General features: G+C 40.4%; 1 protein-coding gene across 7 annotated transcripts in view; it reads left to right on the top strand.

Annotated features, from left to right (window-relative positions):
* Positions 1 to 14426, top strand: part of LOC139418072 (CAP-GLY domain containing linker protein 2) — a 68004-nt gene that overhangs the window by 24527 nt on the left and 29051 nt on the right. For 6 of the 7 annotated variants that reach the window (XM_071167244.1, XM_071167241.1, XM_071167242.1 and 3 more), the window contains exon 3: positions 2720 to 3261. In XM_071167244.1, the coding sequence (XP_071023345.1) occupies positions 2720 to 3261 (542 nt within the window). Of the gene's footprint in view, positions 1 to 2218; positions 2306 to 2719; positions 3262 to 14426 lie in introns of those variants that run through there. The other variant, XM_071167243.1, reaches the window with a different exon arrangement.

Consider the following 14426-nt stretch of genomic DNA (forward strand, 5'->3'; position numbering starts at 1 on the left):
TGGCACGACAATGGACCTCAGGATGTCATCACGTTATCTCTGTGCATTCAAATTGCCATTGATAAAATGCAATTGTGTTTCTTGTCTATAGCTTATGCCTGCCCATACCATAACCCCACGGCCACCATGGGGCGCACTGTTCAAAACGTCATTTGGGTGAGCAAACCGCTCACCCACACAACGCCATACATGCTGTCTGATATCTGCCCGGGACGGTTGAAATCCGAATTCGTCTGTGAAGAACGCGCTTTTCCAGCGTGCTAGTGGCCAACGAAGGTGAGCATTTGCCCACTGAAGTCGGTTATGTTGCCGAACGGAAGTCAGATCAAGACCCTGGTGAGGACGACGAGCATGCAGATAAGCTTCCCTGAGACGGTTTCTGACAGTATGCAGAAATTATTTGGTTGTGCAATCCCACAGTTTCATTTGCAGTCCGAGTGAATGGTATTAGACTATCCCGCAGATGAAGAAATGTGATGTGGAGGTCCTGGGATGGCGTGGTTACACGTGGTCTGCGGTTGTGAGGTCAGTTGGACTGAGAAATGATCTAAAACGACGTTGGAAGCGGCTTATGGTAGAGAAATTCACATAACATTATCTGGCAACAGCTCTGGTGGACATTACTGCAGTCAGCAAAACTTGAGACATCTGTGGCATCGTGCTGTGTGACAAAACTGCACATTTTAGAGTGGCCTTTTATTGTCCCCAGCACAAGGTGCACCTGTGTAATGATCCTGCTTTTTATTCAGCTTCTTGATATACCACACCTGTCAGGTGGATGGATTATCTTGGCAAAGGAGAAATGCTCACTAACAAGGCCATAAACAAATTTGTTCTGAAAATTTGAGAGACATAAGCTTTTTGTGAGTATGGAACATTTCTGGGATCTTTTATTTCAGCTCATGAAACATTGGAACAATACATTACATGTTGCCTTTATATTTTTGTTCAGGATAGTTACTTGAAATAAGAAGGGTACAAGTGCCGTTCGTCGTCTCATAAATCACAGTATTTGGGGTTAAAATATTATTTCAATGATATTAGCAACTAAAAATTGTATGCTATGCCCTTTTCTATAACAGGCCCAAATATAGTGGAAGTTGAGATTTAATAAGCCTGTACAAATACACATTAGTCATGACCAGAGAGAGTAGCTGTTACAGGGATTGCGTCCCAAATGGCACCCTATTCCCTAAATAGTACCAGAGCCTTATGGGTCCTGGCAAAAATGATGTAGGCAGGGTTTCAGTCCAGTAATCGCAATATTGACATGTGCAATATCCATATCACAAGAGATCCATATAGCATGAAACATTTTCAAACGCCACTAAGCCATGTGTAATGTCAATTTTTATAGTTTACTGTGGCTGCTTCCCACACACCCGAGCCCCGCCCCCTGTCAATCAAGCAGCACAGTTCCTCCTCCTCGCTGTTAGATTCACTATAACTTTGCATGCTGTTCTGTTAGGTCAAATGCAGTCAACAGATTGTTTCAAAGAAGAATGATGCACCTTTCCACTTTGCTTATTAACATAAATCATTCTATTTCAATCATTCCAACAGTTCACCCAAGTGTTTTGATCTATATCACAGGTCAAATCGCAATATTTGGTCAAATAAATCACAATTCGATTTTTTGCCCATATCGTAGAACCCGATGTGGTACAAAACAAAAGGTTTCTAAGTGGTAAATGTTACATTCCTGCAGGAGAACATACCTCCATAAATGCCATTGTAAGACCCCATTAAGTTTAAAAACTCAATTATCATGCCTATTGGTAAAACTAAAAACACATTATTTTGTTCACTGTTGTACCCATTTTGCAACCATATCTATCAGTCTCACAACATATGGGAGCAATTGGGGCATAAAAGCACTCCTGGGGTGTCAGAGAGACAGTCCTGGCACCAACTGTACTCACACACACACACACACACACACACACACACATATTACAGTGCAGCCAGCGCAGCAGATCACATGCTATCTGTGCCCTGCTACAGTTAACAGCTCCAGTGTCTCTCACCAGAATGGATAGTGCTCATCTAAACAGCATGTGCCAAACAGCAAAGCACCGCATCTGTGGTGCAGCATCACAACGTTAATCATCAGTGCATTAGAGACAATCTCACTGACCCAGTTTTCAATAGGAAGTAGAGCAATGCCTAACCTCGCATAAACTCCACTGTTGTGTTGGATGCAGCACGGCCGATTCTTCGCCGATCCGATTTGTGATGTGATGAAATTGGATAAATAGATACTGGAAAAGTGACTATTTCAGACTGAGAATGGTTTCAACTTCAGGTTTGGCTTGAACAAATATATTTGGCGTTAACAAAATGTGTAGAAGTATGTTGAGGATTAAGGTGAATAATGACAAGATGTATTTATGTTCCATTGTGTTTATAATGCCTGAATTCCTTATTTCAGCAGTTTACGTTGCATGCATGAGAATACTGGACTGTAACCTGCATACAACACAAATATTGATCCTCTAGACGAGCTGCATTGTTTTGTTTATTATTTTTCACATTATTTGTTTGTAGACCTGTATGTATCGCCTTTTCTCTCCCCACTTCTGCACTGCTCTAGAGCATTGTAATCAAAGACCATACTGTAGATCCATGGCCATTCTGAAAGAATATAGGAATTCTGTGATCTCTACCATAGAAATGGATGTAAATAGGAGTTCCATAATCTCTCTTTCTACCTCCACAGACTCCCCACACAAGCAGACCTCCCCACTCCCCAGCAGCAATGCCTCAGACAAGTCAAGCTCCAAGACATCTGAGGTGGGAGACGACGTCCTTGGGGACTACGTGGTTGGCGAACGTGTCTGGGTCAACGGGGTCAAACCAGGCGTCATTGCCTACCTGGGTGAGACCCAGTTCGCCCCAGGACAGTGGGCTGGGGTGGTCCTCAATGACCTGTTGGGGAAAAATGACGGCTCTGTGGGCGGTGTGCGCTACTTTGAGTGCCAGCCTCACCAGGGCATCTTCACGCGCCCTTCCAAGCTCACCCGGCAACCGGTGGGCGACGGAAGCGAAGTCCACTCCACTGATTCGCTGACAGCTCAGAACCTGACACTCCATGGCGGCAATGGTACTTCGCCTGCTGGTCAGCGTGTGGCTATGCCACTCAGGGAGGGCATGCTCAACAGCTCTGTGAAGACAGGTAACGAGTCAGGTTCCAACATGTCCGACAGTGGCTCGGTCAAGAAAGGCGGGGATAAGGACCTTCGAGTGGGAGACCGTGTGCTGGTGAGTCCATGTCCCCACACATGCACACGTGCACACACACACACGCACACACACATAAAGAGCCTGTTTGCTTTGACCCTCACTCCCACAAAAGGTCAAGGACTGCCATTTACACAACGTTCTTTCAACCCAACCACAATCTCCAAACAACAATTGGGTCGAATTCCATTTCCCACTGGTCAATATTGCAAATCACATTGGATTACTGTCAGGAGATCCCACCGCTGACACCATTTTACCGTGCTTCTCCGCTCTGCTCTGACTCACAGCTATTCTGTGAGTGTGTTGGTCAATACGGATACTGGATAGGGAGCTGTGAAACTCGTCTCAAAACCGCCAGCCTCTCTGGCAATGTGAGATATGTATTTTGGTGCACTGCTTTGAATCTTGAAGCTTTGTGCTAGGCTCTGACTTGTTTTCCGATTTAGTACACATTACACATTGCACAATGGTAATCTAAAAACTTTGTTTTAGAGAAATCCTTAAAGGTTTATCAAAAGCATTCCATTTGCATGCATAAATGCAGGTCTAATTGATATAGTTTCTCATGTTTGACCACAGTTTTTATCCACTTGCCATGGCCTCCACCTTCTATGATCTCTATGTATATACACTGAACACAAATATAAATGCAACATGTAAAGTGTTGGTCCCATATTTCATGAGCTGAAATAAAAGATAACATGGATCTGTATACAATTCCTGGAAGCAATTCCTGGAAGCTGAAAATGTCCCAGTTCTTCCATCACCAGACATGTCACCCATTGAGCGTTTTCTTGTAGTCGGCCATGTTATGTTCACTTCACTGGAGCAAACTTCTGCAGATGTAGAATCATTTTTGATTAACTTCGTCCTGACAAGAATTGTGTTTAACTTGTACTTCATACACATTTCAGATCCATTCGCAACACAGTTGCAGGATTAGCGCGGTTGTACAATTTTTTTCTGACTGCTGTTTAAGACTAACCCCACTTCTAGAGGCGTATGTCTATAGTCTCTTACTGTAATGAATGGCAGCTAATTTTATTTTATCAACATTCAGTCAAAAAGCTAGAGAAGCTGTCAATGTGAAGGGGATGTTTGAGGATCAATTGGCCAGGATGGAGCCCTCTTGAACCCCATTAGAAAGAGATCCGTGGGGATGGCCTGCCGGTCACTGGGATGACAACCCAACTTGGGATGGAGAGGGGCTTTAGCGGGTGGAAGAGTGGAGAACAATTGGAGGGTTGCTTAGTAGCAATGCAAATATCATGGTACAGCTTAATGGACACTCAATCACTATGGTACACAAAGCCTATTGAATGATAACGTTTTTAAAACTAGGACAGGACTGAATTTTTCCAACATAACGTACGTACAGCAGATCCCATTGTATGGGACACTTTTAAATGTACCTTTAGAGGCCATGCAATTCAGTACTCAGCTCTAAAACAAAAGCAATTTAGGTCAAAATAGTCCATATTAACAAAGGAAACAGAAGGTCTAACAGAGGCTCAGAATAAGGTAGTGGGGGGTGAAAAAATGGAGGAACTTATTCAAGAAAGATCAAGTGTAATATATTATTTAAAAAATAAAGCAAACTGTAGGGAATATGGGGAAAAATGCACCAAATTATTTTTTTAATCTTCTACATAGAAATGCTACCAAAAAATAATTTATTGAAACTTGTTAAAAATGACAGTCACCCATGATTCACCAAATGATATTTTGAAAGAGGAAGCAAAGTACTTTAAGCATATGTTTTTGTTTCAGTCTCCTCTATATCCTCTAACCAAAGCTAATTGCATGGATTTTTTTCTATGAATAATGTAAAATGAACAGCTGTACAGAAAGACTCATGTGAAGGCCAAATTACAGAGGAACTTCTTGATGCAATTAAAGCCTTTAAGTCCAGGAAAACTACAGGGCTGGATGGCATACCAGTGGAGGTACAGTATACCAAACTTTTTTGATATACTCAGAGGACCATTATTAGCATGTTTTAACCACTCCTATATAAATGGTAGATTATCGGACACTCAACGAAAAGGTCTGATTTCATTATTACTGAAACAGGATACAAGTAGTAAATATAAAGATCCAGTCCATGTAAAAAATTGGAGGCCCCTTACGCTTCAGTGTTGTGATGCAAAAATTCTAGCAGAATGTATAGCACATAGAATTAAAAAGGTATTTTAGGATATTATTAATTCTAATCAGAGAGGTTTTTTACATGGACGATACATTGGAGATAATATAAGACAAGTACTGGAAACAATAGAACACTGGGAAACCACACCTGCTAGTTTATATATAAATGCCTGGAATATGTCAATTTTGGAGAATCCCTTATAAAATGGGTTAAAGTCATGTATAGTAACCCTAGGTGTAAAATAGTAAATAATGGCTACATCTCAAAGTTTTAAACTGTCAAGAGGAGTAAAAGAAGATCTAACAATAATATCAAGCGTTTAGAAATCCAAGGCTTAAAAACAAAGATGTTATGGTACGCTGATGATTCATGTTTTATTTTAAGTCCACTATTTGGATCCCTCCACAGCCTCGTAGAGGATCTAGATACTTTTTCTAACCTCTCTGGATTGAAACCAAATGATCTATTGGAACACTAAAAAATTAAACTTTTACATTACTGTGTAGTTTACCAATAAAATGGTCTGATGGTGATGTGGACATACTCGGCATACAGATCCTGAAATAAATAAATTATCTCACTCCAATGCATTTTCATAGAAAGTTAACAAAAATAGATAAGATCTTGCTACCATGGAAAGGAAAATACCTGTCTATTTGTGGAAAAATAACCCTGATTAACTCTTTATTCCAGTTGACCTATTTGCTTACATTCTTGCCTACACCGAGCGAACAGTTATTTCAAAATATTCCCTTTTATTTGGAACGACAAACCAGACTAAATTAAACAGGCCTATTTATATAATGAATATTAATTCGGAGGACAGACATGATTAATTATTAAAGCATTAGACCTCTCACTAAAGGCTTCAGTCATACAAAAGTTATACTTAAATTCAAACTGGTTCTCTAGCAAATGAATAAGAATGTCTCACCCTATGTCCAAGAATGGCCTTTTTTTCTTTTTTCAGATTACAACCTCACACTTTCAGTTATTTCACTTTCACTTTCAGTTATTTCAATAAATAATACAACAAATATTGTGGTTAAACTCAAATAAACTAATAGTGACTAATATAGTATTCTAATAAACATTCTTTTTAAACAAAAAAAAATTATAATAATCTTTGTAAATTATATCATAAATAGGACTGGTGGAGTTATATCACACAACAAAAATATATGGAAATGTCTGCTCTACTCAAGATTACAACCAATTAATTGCAGCATTACAGAAAAAATGGAAGCGGAAGGGGGAAAAATAGGGAACTTGTCTGCCAGCCCTGCATTAAAGACCAGAATTGGTTAAAGAAAATTGTGATAAATAAAGTATACCAGTTTCATTTAAGGACCAAAAAAATGACAGCTGTGCCATGTAGATTGCAAAATAGTTGAGCAGAGATTTTCGAAGTACCGATTCCATGACACATGAACTGATATGCAAAACGACACCGGATGCAAAACATTACATTTTTCAATTTAAATTATTATACAACATTTTTGCAACAAATAGACTGTTATAAATATGGGGGATACAACCTTCCCAGCTCTGCAGATTTGCTGTGAAGAGACAGAATCATTTCATCATTTGTTTTAGTACTGTCCATATGTAGCTTGTTTTTGTCACAGGTCCAGGACTGGCTGAAGAATTGCAACATTTACCTGGAGTTGACTCTGCAGATAGCACTACTGGGTGATCTGAAAAGTCATAGTCAATCGATCAATAATATATATATATATATTTTTTAACAATCTGTAGAAATGATAGGAATAGAAAGGTTCAGAACTTTTGTGAAACAGCACAGCACAGTGGAAACATATATATCAAATAGAAATCCAATATGGATGGTGTCAAGAGATAGATGGGAGGGGTTGAATGGAGCTGAAGGTTGGGAAAAATAACAACTAATAACAACAAGGTAACTAATGTAAAACATACTGTGTCTGTAAAATGTATATAGCTTCAGAACTTTTGTGAAAGAAATCAATGGGAGAGGTTGACGTTAGAGGAAGGATAGGAGTAAAAACAAACAAAATACAACTATTGTAAAATAGACTGTGCCCGTAAAATGTATATAGTATGTATAAGCTGGAAGTAGAAGCCTAAGTGTTGTTCTTCACTAGTTTACTCCAATTAGGGGAGGGGTGGTAGTGTTAGAAAGTAATAAAGGAAAATATATTTTATAGGGATGCACTACACTACATTTCAAAAGTTTGGGGTCACTTAGGAATATCCTTGTTTTTGAAAGAAAAGCACATTTTTTATCCATTAAAATAACATCAAATCAATCATAAATAGAGTGTATACATTGTTAATATTGTAAGCTGGAAACAGCTGATTTTTAATGGAATATCTACACAGGTGTACAGAGGCCCATTATCAGCAACCATCACTCCTGTGTTCCAATGTGTTAGCTAATCCAAGTTTATAATTTTAAAAGGCTAATTGATCATTAGAAAACCATTTTGCAATTATGTTAGCACAGCTGAAAACTGTTGTTCTGATTAAAGAAGGAATAAAACTGGCCTTTAGACTAGTTGAGTATCTGGAGCATCAGCATTTGTGGGTTCGATTACAGGCTCAAAATGGCCAGAAACGAAGAACTTTCTTCTGAAACAAGTCAGTCTATCCTTATTCTGAGAAATGAAAGATACTTCATGCGAGAAATTGCCAAGAAACTGAAGATTTCGTACAACGCTGTGTACTACTCCCTTCACAGAACAGCGCAAACTGGCCCTAACCAGAATAGACAGAGGAGTGGGAGGCCCCAGTGCACAACTGAGCAAGAGGACAAGTACATTATTGTCTAGTTTGAGAAACAGACCCCTCAATTCCTCAACTGGCAGCTTCATTAAATAGCACCCGCAAAACACCAGTCTTAACGTCAACAGTGAAGAGGCGACTCCGGGATCCTAGAAGGCCAGCATCCCGGAGTTGCCAATTCACTGTTGACGAGACACTCTAGTGGACTTGTCCTCTTGCTCAGTTGTGCACCGAGGCCTCCCACTCCTCTTTAAATTCTGGTTAGTGCCAGTTTGCACTGTTCTGTGAAGGGAGTATTTCACAGCATTGTATGAGATCTTTAGTTTCTTGGCAATTTCTCACATGGAATAGCCTTAATTAATTTCAAAAGGGTTTTCTAATGATCAATTAGCCTTTTTAAAATTATAAACTTGGATTAGCTAACACAATGTGCCATTGGAACACAGGAGTGACGGTTGCTGATAATGGGCCTCTGTACGCCTATGTAGATATTCCATTGAAAATCACAGATTACAGCTACAATAGTAATTTACAACAGTAACAATGTCGACACTGTATTTCTGATCAATTGTATATTATTTTAATGGACAAAAAATAGCTTTTCTGTCAATAACAAGGACATTTCTAAGTGACCCCAAACTTTTGAACAGTAGTGTATGTATGTATGTATGTATGTATGTATGTATGTATGTATGTATGTATAAATTTACAGTATATATATATTTGCAAAAAAATATATGGGGGATTGGAAGTGATGCAGACAATTACATTGATGGAAGCTACAATCTATCTGCAATATTAAAGCCGATCTACCCCCTAAAAAATGTTTTTGTTAAATAAGATTTTTCCTGTAGAATTCCCAGCGCTGCTCCCGGGTATCCTATTTCCATGACTGACTGTGCTGCTCTACACCAAGGACAACTCAATGTCATTTAAACTGGATGCAATCTAATTCCTCATATTGCTTTTTCCATCTGGACTCCAAACAATACATCCTTAAGGGCCTACACTTCACTAGGATCCAAAAATGTCAAATTGACGTGGGGTGAAAATCTCACAGCCATACCCCACACATACAGTGCCTTCAAAAATTATTCACATTCCTGACTTTTTCCACGTTTTGTGTTACAGCCTGATTTTAAAATGGATTACATTCAGATTTTGTACACACAATATGTCAAAAAAGAAAGTAAAAATGTCAACGTTAAAAACCCTGAGCGGCTTCCTTCCTCTCCGGCAACTGAGTTAGGAAGGACGCCTATGTCTTTGTCATGACTGGGTGTATTGCTACACCTTCCAAAGCTTGATTAATAACTTCACCATGCTCAAAGGGATATTCAATGTCTGCTTTTAAAAAAAACCTGTCTCCCAAATAGGTGCTCTTCTTTGCGAGGCATTAGAACACCTACCTGGTCTTTGTGGTTGAATTCATGTTAGAAACTTACTGCTCTACTGAGGGACCTTACAGATCATTGTACGTGTGGGGTACAGATCAAATTGATTTATAAAGCCCTTCTTACATCAGCTGATGTCACAAAGTGCTGTACAGAAACCCAGCCTAAAACCCCAAACAGCAAGCAATGCAGGTGTAGAAGCACGGTGGCTATGAAAAACTCCCTAGAAAGGCCAGAACCTAGGAAGAAACCTAGAGAGGAACCAGTCTATGAGGGGTGGCCAGTCCTCTTCTGGCTGTGCTGGGTGGAGATTATAACAGAACATGGCCAAGATGTTCAAATGTTCACAGATGACGAGCATGGTCAAATAATAATAATCAGTGGTTGTCGAGGGTGCAACAGGTCAGCATCTCAGGAGTAAATGTCAGTTGGCTTTTCATAGCTGACCATTCAGAGTATCTTTACCACTCTTGCTGTCTCTAGAGAGTTGAAAACAGCAGGTCTGGGACAGGTAGCATGTCCGGTGAACAGATTAGGGTTCCATAGCCGCAGGCAGTACAGTTGAAACTGGAGCAGCAGCACGACCAGGTGGACTGGGGACAGCAAGGAGTCATCAGGCCAGGTAGTCCTGAGGCATGGTCCTAGGGCTCAGGTCCTCCGAGAGAGAGAAAGAAAGAGAGAGAGCATACTTAAATTCACACAGGACACCGGATAAGACAGGAGAAGTAGTCCAGATATAACAGACTGACCCTAGCCCCCCGACACATAAACTACTGCAGCATAAATACTGGAGGCTGAGACAGGAGGGGTCGGGAGACACTGTGGCCCCATCCGACGATACCCCCGGACAGTGCCAAACAGGAAGGATATAACCCCACCCACTTTGCCAAAGCACAGCCCCCACACCACTAGAGGGATATCTTCAACCATCAACTTACCATCCTGAGACAAGGTCAAGTATAGCCCACAAAGATCTCCGCCACTGCATTACCCAAGGGGGGGCGCCAACCCAGACAGGAAGATCACGTCAGTGACTCAACCCACTCAAATGGCGCACCCCTCCTAGGGACAGCATGAGCACCAGTAAGCCAGTGACTCAGCCCCTGTAATAGGGTGTGAGGCAGATAATCCCAGTGGAGAGAGGGGAACCGGCCAGGCAGAGACAGCAAGGGTGGTTTGTTGCTCCAGTGCCTTTCCGTTCACCTTCACATTCCTGGGCCAGACTACACTCAATCATATGACCCACTGAAGAGATGAGTCTTCAGTAAAGACTTAAAGGATGAGACCGAGTCTGCGTCTCACATGGATAGGCAGACCATTCCATAAAAATGGAGCTCTATAGGAGAAAGCCCTGCCTCCAGCTGTTTGCTTAGAAATTCTAGGGACAGTAAGGAGGCCTGCGTCTTGTGACCGTAGAGTACGTCTAGGTATGTACGGCAGTACCAAATTGGAAAGATAGGTAGGAGCAAGCCCATGTAATGCTTTGTAGGTTAGAAGTAAATCTTGAAATCAGCCCTTGCCTTAACAGGAAGACAGTTTAGAGAGGCTAGCACTGGTTCTTGTCAAGATTCTAGCCTCCGGTTTAAGCACTAACTGAAGTTTATTCAGGGCTTTATCCTGGTAGCCGGAAAGTAGAGCATTGCAGTAGTCTAACCTAGAAGTGACAAAAGCATGGATACATTTTTCTGCATAATTTTTGGACAGAAAGTTTCTGATTTATGCAATGTTACGTAGATTACGTAGATCCTTGAATCAGTCTTGATATGTTTGTCAAAAGAGAAATCAGGGTACAGAGTAACGCTGAGGTCCTTCACAGCTTTATTTGAGACAACTGTACAACCATCAAGATTAATTGTCAGATTCAACAGAAGATCTCTTTGTTTCTTGGGACCTAGAACAAGCATCTTTGTTTTGTCCGAGTTTAAAAGGAGAACATTTTCCGCCATCCACTTCCTTATGTCTGAAACACAGGCTTACAGGGAGGGCCATTTTGGGGCTTCACCATGTTTCATCCGCATAGCAGTGAAAGTTAACATTATGTTTCCGAATGACATAACCAAGAGGTAAAATATATAGTGAAAACAATAATAGTGGTCCTAAAACAGAGGCTTTAGGAACACCGACATTTACAGTTGATTTGTCAGAGGACAAACCATCCACAGAGACAAACTGATATCTTTCCGACAGATAAGATATAAACCAGGCCAGAACTTGTCTGTGTAGACCAATTTGGGTTTCCAATCTCTCCAAAAGAATGTGGTGATCGATGGTATCAAAAGCAGCACTAAGGTCTAGGAGCACAAGGACAGATGCAGAGCCTCGGTCTGACGCCATTAAAAGGTAATTTACCACCTTCACAAGTGCAGTCTCAGTGCTATGATAGGGTCTAAAACCAGACTGAAGCGTTTCGTATACATTGTTTGTCTTCAGGAAGGCAGTGAGCTGCTGCGCAATATCTTTTTCTATATTTTTTGAGAGGAATGGGAGATTTGATATAGGCCGATTAAATATAAAAATAAAAAAATCTGGGTCAAGGTTTGGCTTTTTCAAGAGAGGCTTTATTACTGCCACTTTTAGTGAGTTTGGTAAACATCCTGTGGATAGAGAGCCGTTTATTATGGTCAACATAGGAGGGCCAAGCACAGGAAACAGCTCTTTATGGGGTATTTTGGGTAGGCCAGTGACACAAATCTCAATTTAATCCATTTTAAATTCAGGCTGTAACACAACGAAATGTGGAAACCGTCAAGGGGTGTGAATAATTTCTGATAGTTAACTTCCTTTATCTTTATTTCACCTGTGAGGCAAACTAACTGTTTCATAGGACTGGTCTTACACATCCTCAATATGATGTCTAAGAGAGACTAGCATAAGGGCTAACATATCTGTCTAACATGCATTTGAAATCATAGATAAAAAATATCAGAGCCTAATGCTCTGGTGAAGCTCTCTGTGTCTTGGCATTAAAGCGGAGTTGCTCTGAGTCATGTCTCAGGCCAACTTCCAGATAAACAGGAAGTTCGAGAAAGCAGTAGCCAAGTGGAGGCATATGTTGCCGACTCTATGTCTTGGCACTGCTGGCAGGCACACTCAGGCTGTAATATGTGAATCCATCCATCCAACCTGCACCACAAGCCGCCCACTACTGTGTTTTACCTTTCTGCTTTCAGACTGCCTCACTGTTTTCCATCATGGTTTTCTCATCCAAGTCCATGGAAATGGACGGGTTAGGGATGGAAGTTCTGGAACGCCAGGGAACACTCATAACGGCGAACCAGCAACGTCTACTATTTTGAAACTGAGGTCTTCTCCTTGTGTTTTGACAAGCTAGGTTGTGGTCTGTTTCATGTAGTATATTTTCCTTGGCGTGAAGGGTGTTTTGGACGCAGTGCGTACAGGTTTACGTAAACAACCTGAGTTAGGAGGAAAGGACTGGACATTCTTTGGGAGTGTTTTTGTTATCTCTTTGTAGATTCATGGGTGATGAATGTGTCCGTCTGCCTTGTCAAGTTGGAGCTTGTCTTCTCGGAGGCAGGAAGCAAGGAAGTGAGGATGTTCCAGTGACAGTACTCATATTTCACTAACAAATGCACACCATATGTGATATATATGTGCGTCACTGTTTTCAGTGATTTACTGTGGATGTGATAGAGTGGCATTCATCACATATTCAACCTGTTTTGACTCACATGGGCACTGTTGATGACTATCACTCTATCTTTATAAAAATGTATTATTATTATTAACATTTATTTATCGATCAATTCACAATCCTCAACATTAATTGTGCAGTTTTCATCCTCAAACATCTGCAGTTAGCTCTTGAAACAGTGCAACTGATTTGTATGCATTTGATGAATACAAACTTGTAATCCACTGGAAAAAACTGCCCTGTGCTGACAATGACATGTTATCCATAAGGGCAGTGTGCTGTAAATAAGTTTTGCTCTTTCCATTAAGGCAATTACAGTAGGTTCTTCTCTAACCCACTCACAAAAAGGCCTCTGTGTTCGGGATCAGTCTGGAGAAGATGTGATTCCAAACACTGGGGCAGTAGTCATGAGTCAGATGTTGTGAATTGAACAAAGAGCTGTTCTCCCCAACTAATTTCAGTGACAGACATTTTCCCTCTCTAGGCTACTACATTCACACAAAAAAAACGAGTATTATTTATATGATTGTGAATGTCATTCCCTGTGAATTCCATCTTCCTCTTTATATTGCGTTACAACGTGATGAGAACAGCGTGAGGGCATTATAACATTTTGCTTCATAAGGCATTATACAGCCTTATAATGCATTATTATGCATAGCTCAATTATTTTAATACATATGAAGATGGTATCAATAGGAAGTGTTACCAAATTGTGATTTGGAGCTCATTTTTCCCAGTATATACAGTGCTTTCAGAAAGTATTCATACCCCTTGACTTGTTACACATGTTGTGTTACAGCCTGAATTCAAAATGGATAACAAAAAAATGTTTAAAGATCAACACGCAATACCCCATAACGACAAAGTGAAAACATGTTTTTAGAAATCTTTACAAATTTATTGAACATTAAATACAGAAAAATCTAATTTACATAACTATTTACAGCCCTGAGTCAATACTTTGTAGAAGCATCTTTGGTGGTGATTACAGCTGAGTCTTTTTGGGTAAGTCTCTAAGAGCTTTGCACTCCGGGATAAAATACTTCAAACTCTGTCAAGTTGATTGTTGATCATTGCTAGACAGCCATTTTCAAGTCTTGCCATACATTTTCAAGCCGATTTAAGTCAAAGCTGTAACTAGGTCACTCGGGAACATTCAATGTCATCTTGGTAAGCAACTCCCGTGTAGATTTGTCCATGCGGTTTAGGTTATTGTCCTGCT

This window comes from Oncorhynchus clarkii, chromosome 10 (assembly GCF_045791955.1).
Source record: "Oncorhynchus clarkii lewisi isolate Uvic-CL-2024 chromosome 10, UVic_Ocla_1.0, whole genome shotgun sequence".
In the NCBI taxonomy this organism is placed as follows: domain Eukaryota; kingdom Metazoa; phylum Chordata; class Actinopteri; order Salmoniformes; family Salmonidae; genus Oncorhynchus; species Oncorhynchus clarkii.